General features: G+C 39.3%; 1 protein-coding gene and 1 long non-coding RNA gene across 3 annotated transcripts in view; one reads left to right on the forward strand and one right to left on the reverse strand.

Moving 5' to 3' along the window:
• Positions 1 to 20786, reverse strand: CFAP97D2 (CFAP97 domain containing 2). Of its 2 annotated transcripts, none has more exons than XM_063444642.1 (6): positions 20737 to 20786; positions 12571 to 12901; positions 6546 to 6626; positions 5284 to 5402; positions 2859 to 3051; positions 1 to 1475 (listed from the first exon to the last, which is right to left on the reverse strand). In XM_063444642.1, exons 2-6 carry the CDS (start codon positions 12661 to 12663, stop codon positions 999 to 1001), a joined length of 963 nt encoding a protein of 320 aa, XP_063300712.1. In that variant the 5' UTR covers positions 12664 to 12901; positions 20737 to 20786; the 3' UTR covers positions 1 to 998. The 2 variants fall into 2 exon arrangements, with proteins under 2 accessions (XP_063300712.1, XP_063300713.1); XM_063444643.1 differs by lacking the exon at positions 20737 to 20786 and adding an exon at positions 13398 to 13476.
• The window catches only part of LOC134594480 (uncharacterized), a 14510-nt gene continuing 7003 nt past the window's right edge, over positions 13672 to 21178 (forward strand). The window contains exons 1-2 of the long non-coding RNA XR_010090326.1: positions 13672 to 13741; positions 20746 to 20798. This is a non-coding gene — a long non-coding RNA (uncharacterized LOC134594480). The remainder of the gene's footprint in view (positions 13742 to 20745; positions 20799 to 21178) is intronic.

The raw sequence follows: 21178 nt of genomic DNA on the forward strand, positions 1-21178 counted from the left end.
AACAGGATTATTTTTCCACTCTATAAAGTGTCTGACTGATAGTTGTAGGTACCTAAAAGAAAGCAGCTCTACTATGGGGTAGCCTTACTGTGATTTCTAGTACTACTCTTTGGGCAGTACTGATTCTAATTACAACTTCCTTGGGTGTTCTTGATCAGAGAAGGGATAAATCCCTGTATACCTGTTGCATAGTCTAATAATAAAAACATGTCATTGAAGAATACAAAAATATGACTGATTATGGGTTAGTCAACCTGCAGTTGTACAAATGTTAATGATTTACAACCTTGAACTATATATATACCTAACATATTTCTCAAGTTGAGGTTTCAGGTTTGATTTAAAGCATTCAGCTAATTAGATGTTCAGTTAAAATCTAATATTTTATAACCATGCCGCACTAACTTGTCAATGAACTCCACCCAAATCTCAGGTGAATCAGGACCTTCTTTTTTGGCAAATGTGTAGATCCTAGGAGAATATGAAAACCTGCTATGGTTATGTGTTGTATCTATCTGTATTCTATAATTATGTTCCTAAATGAACAGGATACATATAGATTGTTACGAGAATCGTTACATTTGTCTATGCACTCACAGTGATTTTTCACTGATTTGTTTAGTTTGTTTTAGTTTTTCCATTATGTGGTTTTGTTTTTAGGTTTTTCAGTGCTCTCAGATGGCACAATATCTTTAATTATTCTTTTAAAGAAAAATAAAGTAATATTATAAATGTACCTAGGAGTGCAGTGATGTTACCTAATTTTGATACTGTTATTCTCCGTGTCCATGTGTACTACAGAGTAAATGTTTATATTTTTTGAGAATTTATTTCAAATGAGCTAAACATTATAACATGCATTTCTATTTGTCATAACTAAAAATGCTGAAAATCTATTAAAGACACAATCGTGTAACTGCAGCATTGTAATTTTCTATGAGATTAATGTTGGCATGAGTGAGACCAGCTTGTATTTTATGCCAATGTGGCACTAGAAACTACTCTATATCTTCATGTGATTCCTCCTTGTCATCTTCTTCTATCTCTGACCTTGTTTCCTGCTCAGATTTGTCATCATCTGTATATTCCTCATGTTCATCTTTCAGATATTTATTCTCTGCCCTATCATCTGCTAGATTTTCATCCTGTGCCCCTTCATCTGTTGGATTTTCATTATCTACTGCATTATCAATCACATTTTCATTTTCTGCCTTATCAGCTGTGCCAGCAGCCACATCTCCATCTTCTGACTCTTGCTCGTGTTCTTTTGCTTGGGCTGCTTTTGTAATCTTGGCCTTTCCTTGTTTTTTCCTAACAATCTTCTCTTTTCCGTTTTTTTCTCTTTGCTTTTTGCCCTTTTCTTCTACCGATTGTGATCGTAACTCGTCATCGTTATCTCCCTGAAACTCTTTATCTTCAACTGTGTTGATTATCTTAGGATCTTGTGTGGAAGGATTCTTTCCTTTGGAAGCATGCTGTAAATAAGGACATTCTGACAATGTGGTTAAACTGTACAGTGAAGACAGATCTATTTCTTTGATAAGGCTGGGGCGAGGGCAAACATATTGAATTCTTAATATTTAGAACAATGCAGGTAATTCAAGACAGGAAATGCCTTAGTTCATGACATGTAGAAAAGTATGAATTTAGAGAGCTGGAATAATTGCAGAATGGTTGTCTTGTTAAAGTTAACTGAATGCACAGGAGTATTATTTGTGTGGATGGCCCTACACATGGAGCAAGTGATCTATTAGTTTGACAGGTTGAGGCTGCTGAAGTTGCAAGGTGTGATATCATATATCCCTGCCACCTTCCACAGTATGACCTGGACACTGTGATGGAGCACTCATAGAGATATGTGCATGCATGAGAGATGCACAATCTGTTTTTAACATCTACACTGCTTTCAAGGGTACATAGTTTGTTTTATTAAAGGGGCACTATAGTTAGCAAAACAACTCTAGCTTAATGAAGCAGTATTTGTGTATAGATAATGCCTCTGAAGTCTCACTGTTCACTGCATTTAGGCGTTAAATCGCTTTTGTTTCTGTTTATGCAACCCTAGCTACACCTCCCCTGGCTGTCAGTGACACAGCCTGCATGAAAACAACATGGTTTCATTTTCAGATGTAACTTACTTTAAAGGTTTTTATCTCCTGCTATGTAAATTGAACTTTAGCCACACACAGTAGGTTGCTACAGGGTCCAGAAAGCAAGCAGGATATAAGAAATTCTTAATTAAACAGAATATGCAATAAAGGAAGTGTAAACATTAGATGAGTCTCTACAGGAAGTGTTAAGGAAGGCTATGTAAGTCACATGCAGGGAGGTGTGATTAGAGCTGCATAAACACAGTGACTTAACTCCTAAATGGCAGAGAATTGAGCAGTGAGAGAGCACACGCATGATCTATACACCAAAACTGCTTCATTAAGTTAAAGTTGCTTTGGTAACTATAGTGTCTCTTTACTGTCCTGATCATTTTCCTATCTCACCCTGTGGGACATTTCAGGCCTGGAAGCATTGAGATTGTTGGTCACCAGCCCGTGCACAAACCCGTACAGTGCCGGGCCAGCAAACGCCCTATACAGTTCCTGCCTGCTGCTTCACTCCTCCAGTACTGTGCCAACTCCCAGCTACACTATTTTGACTTTCAGAAAAATTTGTCAGTCTGCAGCCCTCCAATGCTAGTGGTCCATTGGGCAATTGCACTCCCCTGCCAGCCCCCCCATGCATGCCATTGTAAAATAATACAATTCAACAATATAATAATGCTCTAGCTGTACATATTGTAAGTGTTCATACATTTAACACGACTTAAAAGTCAGTTATTTATACACACATGGCACAGATGATACCTTCTGCACGTGAGCAATGTACCATCCTCTTGGGTATCTGGCAATGCTGTCCATATATTGTTCTGCTTTTAACCAGTCATCATGCCACTCCTTGATGTGATACTGAGGTTCACAATTTGTAATCCTATCCAGAATGCTTTCATTCTCTCTGGATATTGTTAGCAATTCTCGTTCTCGTTTCTCCCTGTTCAAACTATAGGGAATTACATAGTTATACAATAATCTAGTCCAACAAAAGTCACAATTTCATCAAGTTCAGCATTTCACACATATCTGATTCTGCTGTTAATCCAAAAGGTATATAAAACCCAATTTGAAGCAATGTCTAATTTTTCACAAAAAGGGAAAACATTCCTTCTTGACTCAAAAATGGCAATCAGATTTTTCAATGGATCAAAAAGCTGTAAAACCGCTTATCAGCTATTATAACCTAGAGATCGGACTTAAGTTTCGCACTTTGAGTTGTCACCTTGTTCATACCCGACAGAGCAAAGGTAGAGTTTATGAGGAAATCCTTTGACAGATAATACATTGATGATTCCCCTTTGTAAGAATAACAATTCTAATTTTTTACTATCCTTAATTTGCACTTCTCGACTACTGTGACTGTGGCTGGTTACTTGACCATTCACTTTGTCATTTCATCTTCTCCCAGTATAGAGTTAAGGTCTGACAAAACACAACTTTCATTTATAATGTTTGTCTGGATAATATTAGTTCAAGCTCTGCATGTTGGGTACCTACTATACCTTGACAATAACTAAAATATTTATTTTCCATTCATTGATTTTCATTTAGCCAGGATCTGCCGCTTCCTAATATCCTTTTTGAAAATATTAAAAATTGCCTCATATATCAAAGTGCATTCTTCTTATCATTGATTTATAGTGACACAAAGTTATATTTTGATCAAGTGAATGAATACAATTTTTATGTATAAGAATATGACCTTACTGGCATTTGAAACTACTGAATGGCATTATACATTGTTTAGTAATCTATTGTCTACAACGATTCCCAAGTTATTTGCATTATTTGTATTTTCTAAATCTCTACCATTTGGGGTTTAAGATGCTTTTGGGTCCCTAATCCCAAATTGCGTGACCTCACATGTATGTATAATGAATCTTCTCAAATATTTGGATGCCTAGTCCCTTCATTTGTAAAAAATCCTTTTGCAATAAAGTAATATCCTGCTCACACTGTATTACCATGCCTTGTGTCATCTGCAATGACATACAACTTTAAACGCCTATTGCAAGATCAGTAAAATTACCATAAACTACAGCTCCCCTGCACTGCTCTGGTACCCCCAGTCCCCCAGAGAGCTAGAAGTCCCACTGAGGAGCCTCTGTTATTCCTTCTAAACAAAACCCTACAGTCCAGAGCTAGCTCATTGGCTGAGAGAGTCAGCTGCACTACCTGACTATTCTCTGCATTCTATCTAGACAATGTTCAATCCAAGAACAAGAATTTTCATTTACAGTTTACATCAATTCATATGAATGGTAACCTTTTTGTGAGAAACCATATCAAATGCTTAAGCAAAAAAAACAAATAGACTACATCCACTGCAACTCCCTGATCTATACGTCCACTGACTTCTTCATAGAATGCAATTAAGTTAGTTTGACATAATCCGTCTTTCATAAAACCATATTAGTTATAACTATAAGGGCATTGTTTGCCAAAAAACACCTGAATATTATCTTTTAATAAGCCTTCTAATAGGTGGGGAAGAATTACACATCCTGTTTTCTAGTTCATAGCTTACATTTCCTGTTTTGATATTGCTTTTGCTTCTACATTTTGACTGACTTTACATTATACATGTAATCCTGTAAATTTTAATAGGCTATGTTTTCATAATATGGGATTTAGAACAACTTTTTCGAATTTTGTTAAAAGTGTAGCAGAAGTATTTCTCTAGTAATGCAATGTGTAATATGAACACAGGATTATCCATTAACTATAGCTGGGCTTGACTTCACTTTGGTTACTTTACTATCCATGAGAGTAAAAACTGATCATAATTAGATTGGAAGCAGGGTGTACATAAACTCTGATTATATACATGAGTGAAACCTATGAGTTCCAAATATAATCCACAGATAAGGATAATTTCAGCAGATTAAAGTATACTTATCTATGGGCTCTTAAATATAATCTGTTGTGTCATATTTTTTGTTCATACTACGATTGACAACATTATTGAACATTACATTTTAATGTAATGTTTAACACATTAAAACACTAACCTAAGTTGAACAAACATGGCAGTGAAAGCTGTCATGCCAACCCTGACGTGTTGGAATTGGTGATTTTTGGCCTAAAAGCTGACGTTAGTTTTGAATACCCAACAACTCCCATGTTAGTGAATAATATTGCCAGTGTTAATACGTTTTGTACCCATTGGACATATTACCTTTTGGCTTCATAATCATTTTTGTTGTCGACACTTCCTTTTGTTCTCATAATAGTTGACATCCTATGAAGAAGTAAACGGTTGTCCCGCTCAATAATTGAGTGTCGCTCTTCTTCTAACTGTGGCAAAAATAAGTAAGGAACAGATGAGGTTACTGGGTGAGCAAAACCTCCTACAGCAGGAATTAAACACAATGTAAAAGATCAGCAAAACATATTAAGCAAACAGAACAAACATGATATTGTTTGATGCGGAGACTCAAAACAAACTTCTAAGTGTTCCAGCTGAAGCACACCTTGTCCACTAATGAAGCTCTTAATTAGTTGCATCAGTTGTGCCTGAGACAACACTGTTTCGCATATTTGTGCTATTGTGAGGGATTCTATTAGGGGGCTGAATAATTTTGAAACTGGAGAAGTCATTATGTTTCATTTTTAGTTGCATTTGGGGAAACCACTTAAAACATTCGTTGTGATGAGCTATTTCAATTGTTTTTGGTTGATTAGTTAAAACTGTACATTTTTACAATAAATCTGATTTTCAATGGGGGTTGAATAATTTTGATTACAACTGTACTTGCCAAATTAAGCTAAAATAACAGTACTGGAAAAAATTGTTATTTGGTCAAATTGGAGAATTTCTTCCCAGTTCTGCCATTTTGGCCTAAACTATACAAGTTACTCTGCTAACATTTTGCAACTCAGTTGCGTTTATTTGCTAAGCTACAATCACAGCCTGGCTACTTTAGTCTGAATTTTGCACGCTTTACCAGTGAATAAATGCGTTTACAATCGGTTTATAAATAAATGAAAGAGATTATAGTATTTGGAAATTCAGGGTGAGATGCAGTAGCATTTTATTTTTAACACAGAGTACCTGTAAACCTACAGTCAGTTACCAACAATGCTAGCATGAATATGAATTAGCTTAGCTATTTAAGCGGATGTGCAACATAAAACATTTATAAAACATTTAATCAGTTATTTCCAACCCAATGCAAGGTAAGCAACACCAAAAGTCCAAGGTTTATTCAGTTCTCCTTTCTGTTCCAGTGGTGATACAGACAAAATGGACTGCTTGTGTACCTTAAGTACTGGGCTAGGAAGTATGGGCCTTTTCCAAATTGGAATTACTTATTGCACAGCTTAAAGAATGTTATGTCCTATGTGAATTCTAAAACCTTTAACAAATAATTATATCTGTTCTGTTAGATGCCAATGTCCTTCCTTCAATAAAAAACTACATTGATGGTAGTAACTTACCTGAAGCTTTTTCATTTTTGTGTTGAGGTGAGCAAATGTCTTTGGGCTGTTGGTATCTACCATTGGCTTGGCTGACCGCACCTGTGGTGATTCATAATACATTGTATATTATCATTAAAATGAATGGAAATACATCAAATACACACAAACAGTTGGCTGCTGAGAAAATATGAAATTTTTCTTTTTTTTATAACATTATAATTATCCTCTTTGACATTTACAATTGTCTACATCCCATGCTTTAAGACTTGGCCCTATAACCAAATGAATGAATGATAGTATTATGCAAGTTTAAACATAGTTAATGATTTAGAAATACTTTACTGTACTTTATTCAGTGTAATATTACATGCAGTATTCAGATATCAAATGCAAGGGCATCCTTCACTTACTGTAACAAAAAAATAATCAAGTTTCTGTTAATGGTATTGGTTTTGAATCAGAGAAATTGTGCAATCACTTTGGGCACAGATAATGGTAGTGTACTTGGATGGGTAGATAGACAGACAGATAAGAATGTCTGTCCTCTTGTCATGGTACCTGCTCACTATTGCCTCATTCGCAGATCTCTGTGTCATTTTGGTGTCCTCCACTTGGTCCCGCACCATTCTGGTGTCAATTCTAACACCAGGCGCTGCATCTCCACAAAAATGTATGAAACGGCATCTGTATGTCAAAATAATGACACAATCTATGTGGTGTTGCGTCCTTCTTGATGCCCACATACGTTCTGAGTGCACTGAATTTACACAAACTGTGTCATTACCTCAATGACTATAAAAATCCCATTGTGACCAGTAGCCAGTGTCCTGATGTAATCTCTAGTGCAATCTTGGTTTATTATGTTTTACGAGTATTCTGACCTGATTTGTCTTGACTATCCTTATCTCTGATATCTTCTGACCTGGCGCTGTCTCTCAATTACGTATACCTCTCCTGTCCTTGACCTCAATATATCCCTGATATATCCTGACTATTCTCTTGCCTGTTTATACATTAAAGTAATACTATAGTAACCCAGGCCAAATCATCTCAATGAAGTGGGCTGGGTGCAGTGTCCCTGTTCCTTTAGCTCTGCAATGTATAATACTACAGTTTTTTTAGATACTGCTTTATCTTGCAGAGATAAGTCCTTCTCTTGCGGCTGTCATAATAACAGCCACTAGAGGAGCTGTGCTGCACTGACCAAGTAAAACTCTGTCAAGTTATGAGGAAGCCCAAAAGGAAAGCACATAAGGTCCTCATAAGGTCCTCATGAGGTCCTCCATGCTCCTGTATGAGGAGCTTTGGACTGGACCATCACAGATGAGGCAATATATCCTCCATGACTTTGTGGTAAGATAAGCAGCCTTAAGAGAGCTTTGAAACTGGATGTCACGGCGCAGGGGTCCTGTATCGACGCGGTCGCACCTGATAAGTGCGGCTGCGCCGATACTTCAGATAAAAGTAAGTCCCTGATCGGCGCGGTCACACATGAGCAGGGCGGTTGCGTCGAATAGGAAAATTTTTACTTACCTGGATCGCGGAGTATTGTCGCCCGATCCTCCATGAAGACGGGTCCCGGCTGGTGCGGCGTTTTAAGGGACACCGGCTGCTTTGGTCCCATTCTTACTGTTAAAGGGCACACTGCCCACAGTAAAGATGGCACCGGCGTGAGATGTCACGCTATCGACACACGTTTTTGGGTTCAAAGACCATGTACTAACCAATCACAGCATTGAGAGGCATATTTAAACCCTGTAATGCCTTTTCTCAGTGCCCTGTCGTGGTTTCCAGTTATTGGTTGTCAGAGTGCGCATTCTTGGTATATTTTTATGGTTATTGACGTTGGCTATTGTTTTTGACTTTCTCTTTTTCTGGTATCCTGACTAGTTTATTCGTATTGTCTCATTCTATATCCCCGTCCTTGGCTTGTTCTTTGACCATTCTCTTTTAAATCCGGCCATTCTAAGGTCAGGTATACGTTGTTTGTGTTAAGTTCTGCATGTTAGGTCACACAATACTTGTGACACTGGAAAAACATGTTTTTTCTCATTTTGAAACACTGGGGGAGGATGGGGGTACACCTAAAAAAAAAATTTTTTAAAAGTGTATGGACATGGACACTATAGTGTAAGGAATACATAATTGTATTCCTAAAGTTATAATGTTTCTTTAAGCCCAGCCATCCATAGGACCGGTAATATGCCTCCTTTCCTATTCATCTATATTATACGTTAAGTGTTAATTTAGAACTGCATGTTGGCTATCCCCCAACACCGTGATACCTGTCTAGAGTGCTGCAGACCATCATCATTGAAAAAGAGTCACTACCACAAATAGCTTGAGTCCGAACACCTCCCCCCACACACATACACAAAAACCTATAATTGAGCAAAAAAAGTAGCCTGCAACTGCTTTTTTTTCTCTAAACAGTTTTTTAAATCTTAACTTTTTCATAAAATAAAAAATATAGCACAGGTCTTCCTAGGTCTCTAACTGATGATGAACTCTCTTTAATAATGTTTGGATAATTTTTTTATTTTTACTCTAGGATCCACAGGTAGAAAATAAGGATGTTTCAAGACAGTGCTGGAAACGTTAGTATAAAACTTCCTTAGGTATTAGTTTAGTAGGAAAATGTACTTTTTTATTTTAATATTGTTATATATTCTGCTAGCATTATGCTAGCATTTCCTGCTGCCGAATAACGACTGTGCATATGTCATGAAATGTGTGCTTTCTCAGATGGATTATATTGAACCTTTCAGTCTGCCTATAATTACACTTGTTCTTTAAGTAAACACAGGATAATCCATTATAGGGCATTGTTCTTAAGAAATTGTATCCCATATTTTGCAGCTCAGTCTCAGATTGCAACTGTGTTCTATTTATTACAGCAGTGCACACTAAACCTGTTTGTGGAAGCTGTGTAGCAACACAGTAGATGCCTATTACAGCTACAGATCATGAAGAAATTTAAAATGTATTTCTGTTCCTAGAAATGCAATTGATATTTGAATATACAAACAAAGAATATGAGAACTCACCTGCTGTTGCCTAAAATGACAACGGACAAAAGATTAGAGGTACTCAGTAGCTTGCCCTTTGGTAAATCCCCGCTCAGGTCTCAAAATAGTTTTTGCTCACTTGTGCCATTACAGAGAGAACCTATTCCAAGGCATATCACACTGATCCTACCCTGAAAGGCACATCATAGTCACCCAGACCACTTTAGCTCATTGAAGTGGTCTGGGTGTACTGTCCCAGGTCCCTAAACCCTACAAAGGTAATTATGCATGGGGAAGTCCAGTGTCACCCAAAACCACATAGGAAAGCATTGTATAATGCTTTTTCCAAGGGGAAACCAAATGCGAGCACGGCCATTGCCATGCATGCGCTTTAGGTCCCCCCGTCCCCCCCTATAAGTTGTGGATGAAGCATGGAAATAGTACTCCTGGAACAGGTGTGTTCTAAGCTGATGTGCAGACTGCAGTCAGGCAATTACAGTCGCACATACACAGAGCAACACAGAAACACTCTTGCTATTGCCAAAATAGGATCATACAACCATGAGTGTATTTAAAGAAACATTTCAAACACATTACCACCACAGAGCACTGCAATGGTTATGGAGCCTGGAGTGTGGAGTGCACTGAATTGTAAGTAGTCAAATCGTTTTAAAAAGGGATTGCTCTAGTTACCAAGCACCTCAGCAAAATAGTCCCAAACAGTCTGACTAGTTTTAAGGGAGTTTTGTGTATTACACGGTCCCCATGGAACCAGTATATCACTGATTTGCCAGAAACAATTGTATAGGCTAGTCTGACCTGTCGGTGCCATGTACAGTGTCCACATAGAATGATTGATCAGGACTTCAAAAAGAGCTGTGCTTCACAAACAGGCTCCTGTCATTGTTCTACTAAATGATACCCCCACAGGGGATATTACTAGTGGGATAACTACTGTGTCAATGTCACTGATACAAACAAAATAACTTCCACTGAGAAACCAGTCCCAGACGCAAAATGGAAACTTCTCTGTACGTGAAGTTAATAAAGAAGCGGGCTACCTAGAGAAAGATAATATGGAAAAAGTGAATACATATGTGTTTATTGTATGTGATGCTTATATGTAACCTGTGAGATAATCAGTAAGCACATTTGCAGATAACTAAGAGATGCTTAAAGATAGATTTGACTATGTGCCTTAATATGGTACAAATATAAATCTCACACCAATTAATAAGTACATCTAGTCAGGGCTGGGCTGGGACAAAAATTCTGCCTGGCCATTTAAAGATAGTACAATATGGGAAGGGGTGGGCGCGGGGCAGATTGGGGTCACCATCAATGACATGCAAACTCCCCCAACGTATGCACAGAGTCCTGTTGGAGAGTTCTGGCATAAATAAAATGCCCTGTGTTTGTTTAGCACAGTGCAAGAGAATTTAATGGCATGCTTATTCTGTGTTTGCTAATGGCATGCCTCTGGTGTCCCCATAAGTGGAATATCATAGGACAAAAGAGGGACAGGGCTGGGAGAGGGTGTTGTGCATGTTTTTTTTTTTTTGCAGAGACTGTTTGTGAATCTCTATGGCATGCCACAGTAAGGAAGGAATAAACTTTGTTTTTTTTAAAATAATTTTATTTGATCCCTGATGGTCCGGAGAATCAGTTTGTCTTCATCCCCAGTGGGTGCAAACAGCTCCTTCCAGCCGGTGCACATATCTAAACATTGTGGTGGTAACGCACTGACATGCACTGATTGAGTGGAAGGAGGGAGACCAAGTTCTCCCCCTCGGCAACCAGGTGACCTGGCCAGTACGAGAGATCTTTTACGTAGATAAATTCTATTTTTACTATTGATAAAAAAATTCTAATGTTCTCACTTAATATGAAGCAAGATTTTCAAATTATGTAACTTTATTCATTAAACACTGAATTGTAATGATGTGTAAAGTGAAATGTAAAATCTAGGCAAAAAGCTGTTTTGGAAAAAAAAAAGCTTTAATTCTGTAATAATCACAACTTTGCCTGAAGTTTACAATTTGTTTTGCAATTCACTACAGATCAGTATTTAATGAATATACCAAGCGTAAAAAGTCAGAATCCCTTTTCCAGTTATTGATTATGTTGTAAATATTGTACAGCGGTGCGGAATATGTTGGAGGTATTTAAATGCCAATAATAATAAACCATTTAACAGAGATCAGAAGTCTTACTGTGAACCTTTAACTTGTTGATTGTATTTAGTAAAATATTAGAAATTATGCAAATATGAGGAGCTTGCATGTTTACCACCACTTTCAGAAAACCTTTATATGACCTTCAGATGTGCAAGACATTCTAGAACTATAAAACAAATCTTTATGTAGTGAGCGATTGATTGCTCCATTTCAACAGTCAGTAGGGAAACACAATTTCAAATCTAGCATCTAAAATGAAACATACAGTAAAATTGTCCTGGTGATATTTGAGTACAATTACATTTATTTAAATAGAGCCAACATATTCCACAGCACTGTACAATTTGAAACAAGACAGACATTTAATTCTAACAAACACATACGACATACGGGAACAGTAGGTGAAGAGGGCACTGCCCTAAAATCTAAAGAGTAGTTACAACAGGTGTTTTAAACAATGAACTATGGTGGCACTAAAGAACTAAACAGCTAAACTGCAAAAACATCAGAATTGGGTAATGTTTCCCCTTCATTTATTGTATCCTGTTGTTGTTGTTTTTTATTATTATTATTATATTTTTTCATTTTTTTTTTCACTGCCATGGGGGTACATTCACTAAACAGTGAATTGTAGTGAACCGAAAAACTTGGGCAACAGCAGGTGATTTGGAAAAATTCTCCAAGTCAGCAATAGCCATAGCTTGGCTATTTTAATATGAATTTTGTAACTCAGTTTTCAATTCACTATAATACACTATTTAAGGAATAAACCCAATACGTTAAAATACCAAACTAACCTACTCTATCATAAATATTGTTTTTTTACAGATAACTTAACAAACCATTGCCGAGACGTACCTTTCTCTTGTGTTCGTCATAGTATGCTTGGTCCCATTTCTGCTGCAAATATTTATTTCCACATGGTAAGATTGGCTGATAGGCCCGGTGCATGTTGCCTATAGATTGCTCTGTAGAAGCAAGCTTCTCTGTGAGTCACCGAGGGAGAGGATTCAGAGCCTGTGGATCTAGGCGTTGGAGACAGCAGTGTGTTTGAAGTCATGTGGTTGTTGTTGTCATGACATTGGTTGTAAGAAGAAAAGTGAATAGCTGGTAGTAGCCTTTCAAACAATGTGTTAAAGGAATGGCAAACATTCATATAAGCCGGGTAATTCCATTCCTCTGCTTCTGTCTAAATAATAAAATATTGCTGCAGTTCAATCGCACAAAAATAAAAATAATCGAATATACATTGGTTGGTCTTAAGCTAGTCCATTAAATATAGAGTCGACAACTACGAGTTATGCTTTTTGTATTTTTTCTTTTAAATTCTCATTAATTATTTATTTTGTATTTTTATTAAAGACAGGTAAACAACCGCATACTAGTCAATTTCATCACTTATAACCAAGAGAGTATTCAGATACAAAACTGAAAACTTATATAGTCAACAACCCTAATCCAAAAGACAAAATCCTGTGTAGACCAGACATGAAGAAATATAGGGGATCACTTGGAAAAGTGTTTTAATCAGTTTATCTTTATTTTGTGTTACTTTCACCTATGGCTATAAACCAAGCATATACAGTCGGAAAAAAGGGGAGAATTACAGGGACATGTCAAGCATCAAAACAACGTCATAAAATTAAGTTGTTATGGTGCCAGGCGGCCCCTGAGTGCACTCTTACCTCAAGGGGTTAAACCTTTTTCAAATGGTTTAACCTAAAAGTTGTCTCAAGCGGTGATGGCCACTATTCCCAGGGCGGCATCCGACCAGTGACTCCCCATTCACTAAACTGACATGGAAAGTAACATAACTTTCTCAAGCAAGTTTAGTGAATGGGGAGTCACTAATTGGCTGAGAGCATTAGGTGACTGCTCTCAGCCAATCAGCGATGCCCCTGCCATTCGGCACTCTGCGCTTCCTAAATATGAAAATTCAGAAGCTGGATGCTGCCAGGGGTGAAGTGGACATCACTGCTGGAGGCAACTCTGGGGGTTAAACCATTCAAGAACTGTTTAAACCCTGAAGGTAAGAGTTCCTCCAGGGGCCTCCTTGCACCATAGCAACTTAATTTAGATGCAGTCCCTTGAATACAGTTAATTAGAGTAGCTTTTCTGCATGTGGCTGACAAATTAAGTCGTAAGATTTTCTGCCCCTTTCAGTGATTGACTTCAGGCCTCAATTTAATGTTTTTGGATAAGCTTTTCAAATTATTAAAATCTGTTCAAATAAAAACCTTCCAAAATGATTTATCTACAGAAGTCACCATTCAAGTCTATGGGATATTTTTGAAGATAAATAATTTGGAAAGTTTTTTGAACAGAGTGTGATTATTTAAAAAGCATATCCAAAAATATAAAATCAAGGCCTTAACCCCATAAAGCCGTTACGGCGTTCTATGCCGTCCCCACATTAATGAATGCCAGTATTAGAAAAACATATGGAACATATGGAACACTGCAACGTTTGGACTCCTAATGGAGTCTTTGACAGATTAATCAACCAGCATTAATCTGTAAGTTTGCTGAATTTTTGGTAGATTGCCTGCTTTTTGTATGTATTGATATGCAGTTATGATAAATATATGTTTTTAAGTTTTTTTATTGATTTATTTGTAATAAAAAGTTTAAAGGAGCACTATAGGGTCAGGACCACAAACATGTATTTCTGATCCTTTAGGGTTAAAACCACCATCTAGCCACCCTGTTCCCCTCATGCCTCCCTAAATATAGTAAAATCTATACTTTGTCCCTTTTTCTTTTAGACCTGCCCACTGCCTGCTGGCATCATCAGAAGTGGTGGCCTGATCCAATCACAATGCTTCCCCATAAGATTGGCTGAGACTGACAAGGAGGCAGATCGGGGGCAGAGCCAGCATGATTCAAACACAGCCCTGGCAAATCAGCATCTCCTCATAGAGATGAACTGAATCAATGAATCTCTATGAGGAAAGTTCAGTGTCTGCATGCAGAGGGAGGAGATACTGAATGTTTAGATGCATTTTAGGCAGCCATTACCCAGGAAGGATCTCTAACAGCTATCTGAGGAGTGGCCAGTGAAGTTATCACTAGGCTGTAATGTAAACACTGCATTTTCTCTGAAAAGACCGTATTTACAGCAAAAAGCCTGAAGGTAATGATTCTACACACCAGAACAAATACAATAAGCTATACTTGTTCTAGTGACTATAGTGTCCCTTTAATTATCTAGCTGTCTCGCTCCTTTCTGCGCTTTTAATTTGGGTTTGATAAACTTACTTAAGAAGTACCAGGATATCTCCTTTTAAGAGCAGCATTAGGATTTACATTTAAAAAAATGGTGTTATATATGTTTTTAATATTGCCTACACCGTCTATATGCTTTCTGATGGAATGACATGTAAAGTATAACTTGGTACACTTATATGGAGTATAGTCTACTCATCTCATTATTATATTGTACTGATAGCGCGGTTCATACACCCTGGATAGTATCACCACAGGGGTTTGTCTAATAAAACATATAAATGCAAAAAAATACAAATGAACGCTAACTTTGGCCAGCGTTTGTGTATAAGTGGCAAGTAAAAAAGACTGGACATACCTCATTTTGAATTCCCTGGGTTGCCTACTTTCTCATATGGTATGCCATGATGGGGGTAAATTTCATTCCTGGGCTGCCATTCGATCTCAAAGCAGTGGCGTACACACACTCCTTAGGGCCCTGGTGCGAAACTGATCCGTGGGCCCCCCCCACCCGTGAACCTCTCCACCCTGACTGTGGGCCCCTCCCCCCGACACATACATACAGACACAAACACATACACACACCCCCGACAGACACATACATACATACACACATGCAGACACATACATACAGAGACACACACAGACACATACAGAGACACAGACACACATACATACACAGACATACAGATACACACATACAGAAACAGACACACACACACACACAGAGACACAGACACACATACATACACAGACATACAGATACACACATACAGAAACAGACACACACACACAGAGACACAGACACACAATCATACACACATACAGAGACACAGACACAAACATACATACACAGACATACATACAGACACACACACACACACATACGGAGACAAAGACACAGACATACATACACACAGAGACACAGACACACACATACACACACACAGAGACACAGACATACATATGGATACACGCACACAGACATACATACAGATACACACATACACAGACATACACACAGATACAGACACAGACATACACACATACAGAGACACAGACATACATACACACATACAGAGACACAGACACACATACACAGACATACATACACACAGACACAGACACACATACATACACACATACAGAGACACAGACATACATACACACATACACAGACACACATACACAGACATACATACACACATACAGAGACACACATACAGAGACACAGGCATACAGACACACATACATACAGAGGCACAAATACACAAAATGTTTCCTACCATGTGTGGGTCCAGTGGTGGCTCAGCCTGATTTGAGTCAGAGTTCCCACTCTGACTCCCTCCTCCTTTCAGTTTCCTCCCGCGCGGGCTCTCAGTATGCTGGGAGGAGTGACGTGCGGTCACTTCCTCCCAGCGTGTGATGATCTCATCACAGGGGGCCCAGTTGAGCACTTAAAGCGCTCAGCGCAGACCGGGCCCCCTTAAAATCCATGTCCATTGGGTGGCCCTGACCGCATGGGCCACCCGATGGACCCCTTGACATGCTGCCCCGGCGCTTTGCCGCATGGGCCGGGGCCGCAAAGCGTGGCAGCTGCTACCCGGTTGCGGGGGGGCCGCAGGGCGGCCGGGCCCCCTGGAGTGCCGGGCCCGGTCGCAGCTGCGACCCCTGCGACCGTGGTACGTACGCCACTGTCTCAAAGGCAACATAGGCCCAGCAAATCAATCTGGCAAATTTTCGTGTATAAAAACTGTAAATGGGGAAAGCCCTATACTTAACCCTGTAACTTTCCAAAACACCATAAAAAATGTACATGGGGGGTACTGTTGTACTCATGAGACATCCCTGAACTCAAACATATGTATTTTATTGCAGTAAACGCTAACAGTATTATAACATTTACAGTTAAAATGTAATGCAGAACTTGAAATATAACAAAATTCCTTAATTTCTCAAATTATTTTGATTTTATTCATATTAAATTATTTTTTAAATATAAATATTAGATGTGAAAGGAAAGCCCTGTTTCTCTTGAACAAAATTATATATAACAGGGGGGGGCGGGGCCGGACCGCCGAGCCGAGCGGTCGCAGGGAAGAGCAGCTCCTGCATAACATGGCCCATCCACGTTATAGACCGTGATTTTCACGGACCCAGACGACCAACAACCGGGACCTGCAACACAGACGGGCTACCGGAGCCGGGGAGAGGCTTGCTCCCGGAGTTCTAGTCCCCCGGAGGAGGTTTCCTGCAGCATCCAGCGGGATCCAGCCTGGCGGTGAGTGGAGTGGACGGCCGCCACTCCACTATCCTGCCCATCGGAGACTGTCATGCACGCAGCCCAACGGCGGATCCGGCCCTGAACCCCCCACCTCTGGACCGGGGGGGAGATCCCGGTCCATGCCCCAAAACTAAGCTCAGAGGCATTGCCGGACCAACATGCAGGCCCAGGACCAAGATGGCGGGGGCCACGTGAGCGGAGACCGACCTGCAGACTCTATGCCAGATAGCAGATACGACCTGACATACAATTGTACAGCATGGCAAGAAACGGAAAGGTCAGTACCTGCAGACCCGCTCATCACGGCAGACCGGGGCGGAAAGAAGGCACTTGGTCGGACCCACAGATACCCGGGACTGCTACTCCCATCATCACCGCCTGGACGTTCTGAGCAATATCGCCCACACACCTGCCCTATTCCTGCCGCTGGTAGGAATAGGCTGAGCAGACCCTTGGACTGTAGCCGCAGTACCATCTCAGCCGACACCTTCAACATCCACCCACTGGGAACCCACGAGAATTTGCCCGTTCATACCTGCGGCTCAACGAGGAGATCCATCGTCAACCCTGGGGTCCTGAACTGTCTGCAATTACTCGCAATACTATTTAAAAATTCGTGCAGTTTAAGTATTTTTTTTCCTTCTTGTTTTTAATTTTTAATTTTCTTTAAATGTTTCACACGTGTTTGCATAATTTACCTAAAATGCATAGATCGGGGCAAAGCATGTAACCTACTGTCTAACCACTGACCATACCCACTTAGCCTAACATAACCTTGATGCATAGGCTCTAGTTTATCCTTATTTACCTGCTCTAGGTTTGCTAGCCTAGTATAGTTTATGTTGTCAATATCTCCATATATTCTGGATTGTTCTCATAATGTATCTCGTAAGCCCACACTATCCAGGTATAGAAAACATAGCCAACGCATAGACCTAGCCTACAGTAACCTAGCTACCTACACAAGCGACTGTTATTACTTGTTATTACTTGTTATTATTTTTTAAAAAATGTGCCTGATTATTCTGTGCCCCGCATGTTGAGCGTGGGAAAAGTTGGAGGACTGCTTTTGGGGCACCTTCTACCTTCTTGTGACAAATATTTGCACGACAAAAATAAAGAATTACAAAAATTATATATAACAGGTGTTGGTGTACTTGATATGAAAGAGGTAAATTATGGTTGAATAGACGTATAGCGCAAATTCCAGGTTTTGTTTTGATTAGAATGCGTACAATTGCCTCTGTCCTTAAGGGTTTAATTGGACTCCACAAAAATAACAAATAATGCCCATTCTGGGATTAAAGTTAAAGGACCACTCTAGGCACCCAGACCACTTCAGCTTAATGAGGTGGTCTGGGTGCCAGGTCCTTCTAGGGTTAACCCATTTTTTCATAAACATAGCAGTTTCAGAGAAACTGCTATGTTTATGAATGGGTTAAGCCTTCCCCCTATGTCCTCTAGTGGCTGTCTCACTGACAGCCGCTAGAGGCGCTTGCGTGATTCTCACTGTGATTTTCACAGTGAGAGCACGCCAGCGTCCATAGGAAAGCATTATGAATGCTTTCCTATGTGACCGGCTGAATGCGCGCGCAGCTCTTGCCGCGCGTGCGCATTCAGCCGACGGGGAGGAGAAGAGGAGGATCGGAGGAGGAGAGCAGGAGGAGATCTCTCCGCCCAGCGCTGGAAAAAGGTAAGATTTAACCCCTTTCCCCTTTCCAGAGCCGGGCGGGAGGGGATCCCTGAGGGTGGGGGCACCCTCAGGGCACTCTAGTGCCAGGAAAACGAGTATGCTTTCCTGGCACTAGAGTGGTCCTTTAAGCTGAGATCTAAGAAAATAAATGTACTGTTTTCCACTAAGCGGCTAACTCAGAATAGCTCCAGAGGCAAGAGATTTGCCTCCACTTATTTGTACTTTGGGAAAGAACTGTCCTCCTGTACCTGTGTGAATGCATGCCTGTACCTGTGTGTGTGTGTGTGTGTCTGCCTGTATCTGTATCTGTGTCTGTGTGTGTGTCTCTCAGTAACTGTGTGTATGTGTGTGACTGCCTGTAAATGTCTGTAACTGTGTGTGTGTGACTGACTGAAAGTGTGTGTGTGTGACTGTCTGAAACTGTATGTGAGTGTGAGATTGTCTACCTGTAACTGTCTGTGTGGCTGTCTGCCTGTAAATGTGTGTGTGACTGTCAGAAAATGTGTGTGTGTCTGTCTGCAATTATCTTTAACTGTGCGTGTATGTGTGTGTGTGTGTGTGTCTGCCTGTAACTGTATTGTGTTACTGTCTGCCTTTAACTGTGTGTTTGTGACTATCTGCCTGTAACTGTGTGTGTGACTGTCGATCTGTACCTCTGTGTGTGACTGTCTAAAACTTTGTGTGTGTGTGTGACTGTCTGTAACTGTGTGTGAGTGAGAGATTGTCTACCTGTAACTGTCTGTGTGGCTATCTGCCTGTAAATGTGTGTGTGACTGTCAGAAAATGTGTGTGTGTCTGTCTGCAACTATGTAACTGTGTGTGTGTGTGTGTGTGTCTGCCTGTAACTGTGTGTCTGCCTGTAACTGTGTGGCTGTCTGTAACTGTGTGTTTAACTTTATCCCTGTAACTGTGTATGTGTGACTGTCTGCCTGTGACAGTGTATATGTGTGTGCCTTTCTGTATTTAGACTGACTGCCTGTAACTGTGTGTGACTGTCCGTAACTGTGAACGTGTTTGCCTGTAACTGTATGTGTGGCTGTATGTATGTATGTGACTGTCTGCCTGTATGTGTGTGTGTGTGTGTGTGAGACTGACGGTTTGCACTCCTAAAGCTATAGTGTTCCTTTAAAAACACCTTTAGTAGACCTCTATTTTTAAATAAAATGTGGCAATTCTTCAAGGTATCTATATTTGCATTTTGGTTGTTAAATAACAGATGTGTGCAAAAATGTATTTAGATGTAAAAGTAATATTTGTACATCTTCATCAATTATTCTGAAACCTTTTTAAAGATTTGAAATAGGGGATTGCTGTATAATTAATTGGTGATATTATTAATTACTAATAGGTTCTGTCCTTCTAAGGATCTGAAGACCTGGTGCCTCTGGATGGCCTATGTAGCAAGACGATCAGATTCGGAGGTTGAGGCTCTTTTTGGGGACTCTTAATAGTCCATTGTTCTCTTTTATATCCCTTCTCTTCCTTTTCTCTCCCACTTTTTTAATCCTTGTCTTACCTAAATAACTACAGAGTTTTTTGTTTTGATATGGCCCTGGTGAGTCTATTAGTAATCTTGCGCACTTTATTTGAATTTGTTTAATTTCTTACTTTTTGTTGATTAGTGTGGAATTATATTTGTTCATTGTTCCTTGTTTGTTGTATATCTTGAAGAATTGCCCAAATAAATATTATATATATATATATATATATATATATATTTATATTTTCTGCTATTGATTGTTAAATAAAGTAATGCATTTTTTATTGATGCTTTTTCACTCACTTTTTCTGATCCTGACTTACAAACTACACAATTACTTACTGTTTTCAGTTTCAGATGTTATCTTCGAACAGGGCTGCCATCCTTCTTGGAAAAACACACAGGTAATGCTAATTTGAATAATTAATTATATATGCGTGACATCACAAGATATGACATCACAGTATATAAATCACAGACTGACAGAAGAGTAAAAAAATACATTTGGTAAATGGAAAATGCTGTAAATCACAAGAAAAAAAATATGGTTTGATTCTGCTGTATAGAGCAGGGGTGTCCAAACTTTTTTCAAAGAGGGACAGATTTGGTGAAGTGAACATGCGTGAGGGCCAATCATTTTACCTGACATTCTTTGAACCATTAAAATTGAATGCAAATTAACTATTTTATGCAAAATGTATTGCAAACGGCATACTTTTAATTTCATCTCTTAATTCTGTCTCTCTTTTATTCTGTCTCTCTTCTTTCTGTCCCTTCTCTCTTT

The sequence above is a fragment of the Pelobates fuscus genome, chromosome 1 (assembly GCF_036172605.1).
Source record: "Pelobates fuscus isolate aPelFus1 chromosome 1, aPelFus1.pri, whole genome shotgun sequence".
NCBI classification, from domain to species: Eukaryota; Metazoa; Chordata; class Amphibia; order Anura; family Pelobatidae; genus Pelobates; species Pelobates fuscus.

Bases quoted from the DNA above. Each gene is read 5' to 3' on its own strand.
- CFAP97D2 (XM_063444642.1), bottom strand. From the start codon at position 12,663: ATGCACCGGGCCTATCAGCCAATCTTACCATGTGGAAATAAATATTTG. The intron at 6,627-12,570 runs GTACGTCTCGGC...GAATCACCACAG, and splicing joins ATGACGAACACAAGAGAAAG to GTGCGGTCAGCCAAGCCAAT. The intron at 5,403-6,545 runs GTAAGTTACTAC...TTTTTGCCACAG, and splicing joins CAAAAATGAAAAAGCTTCAG to TTAGAAGAAGAGCGACACTC.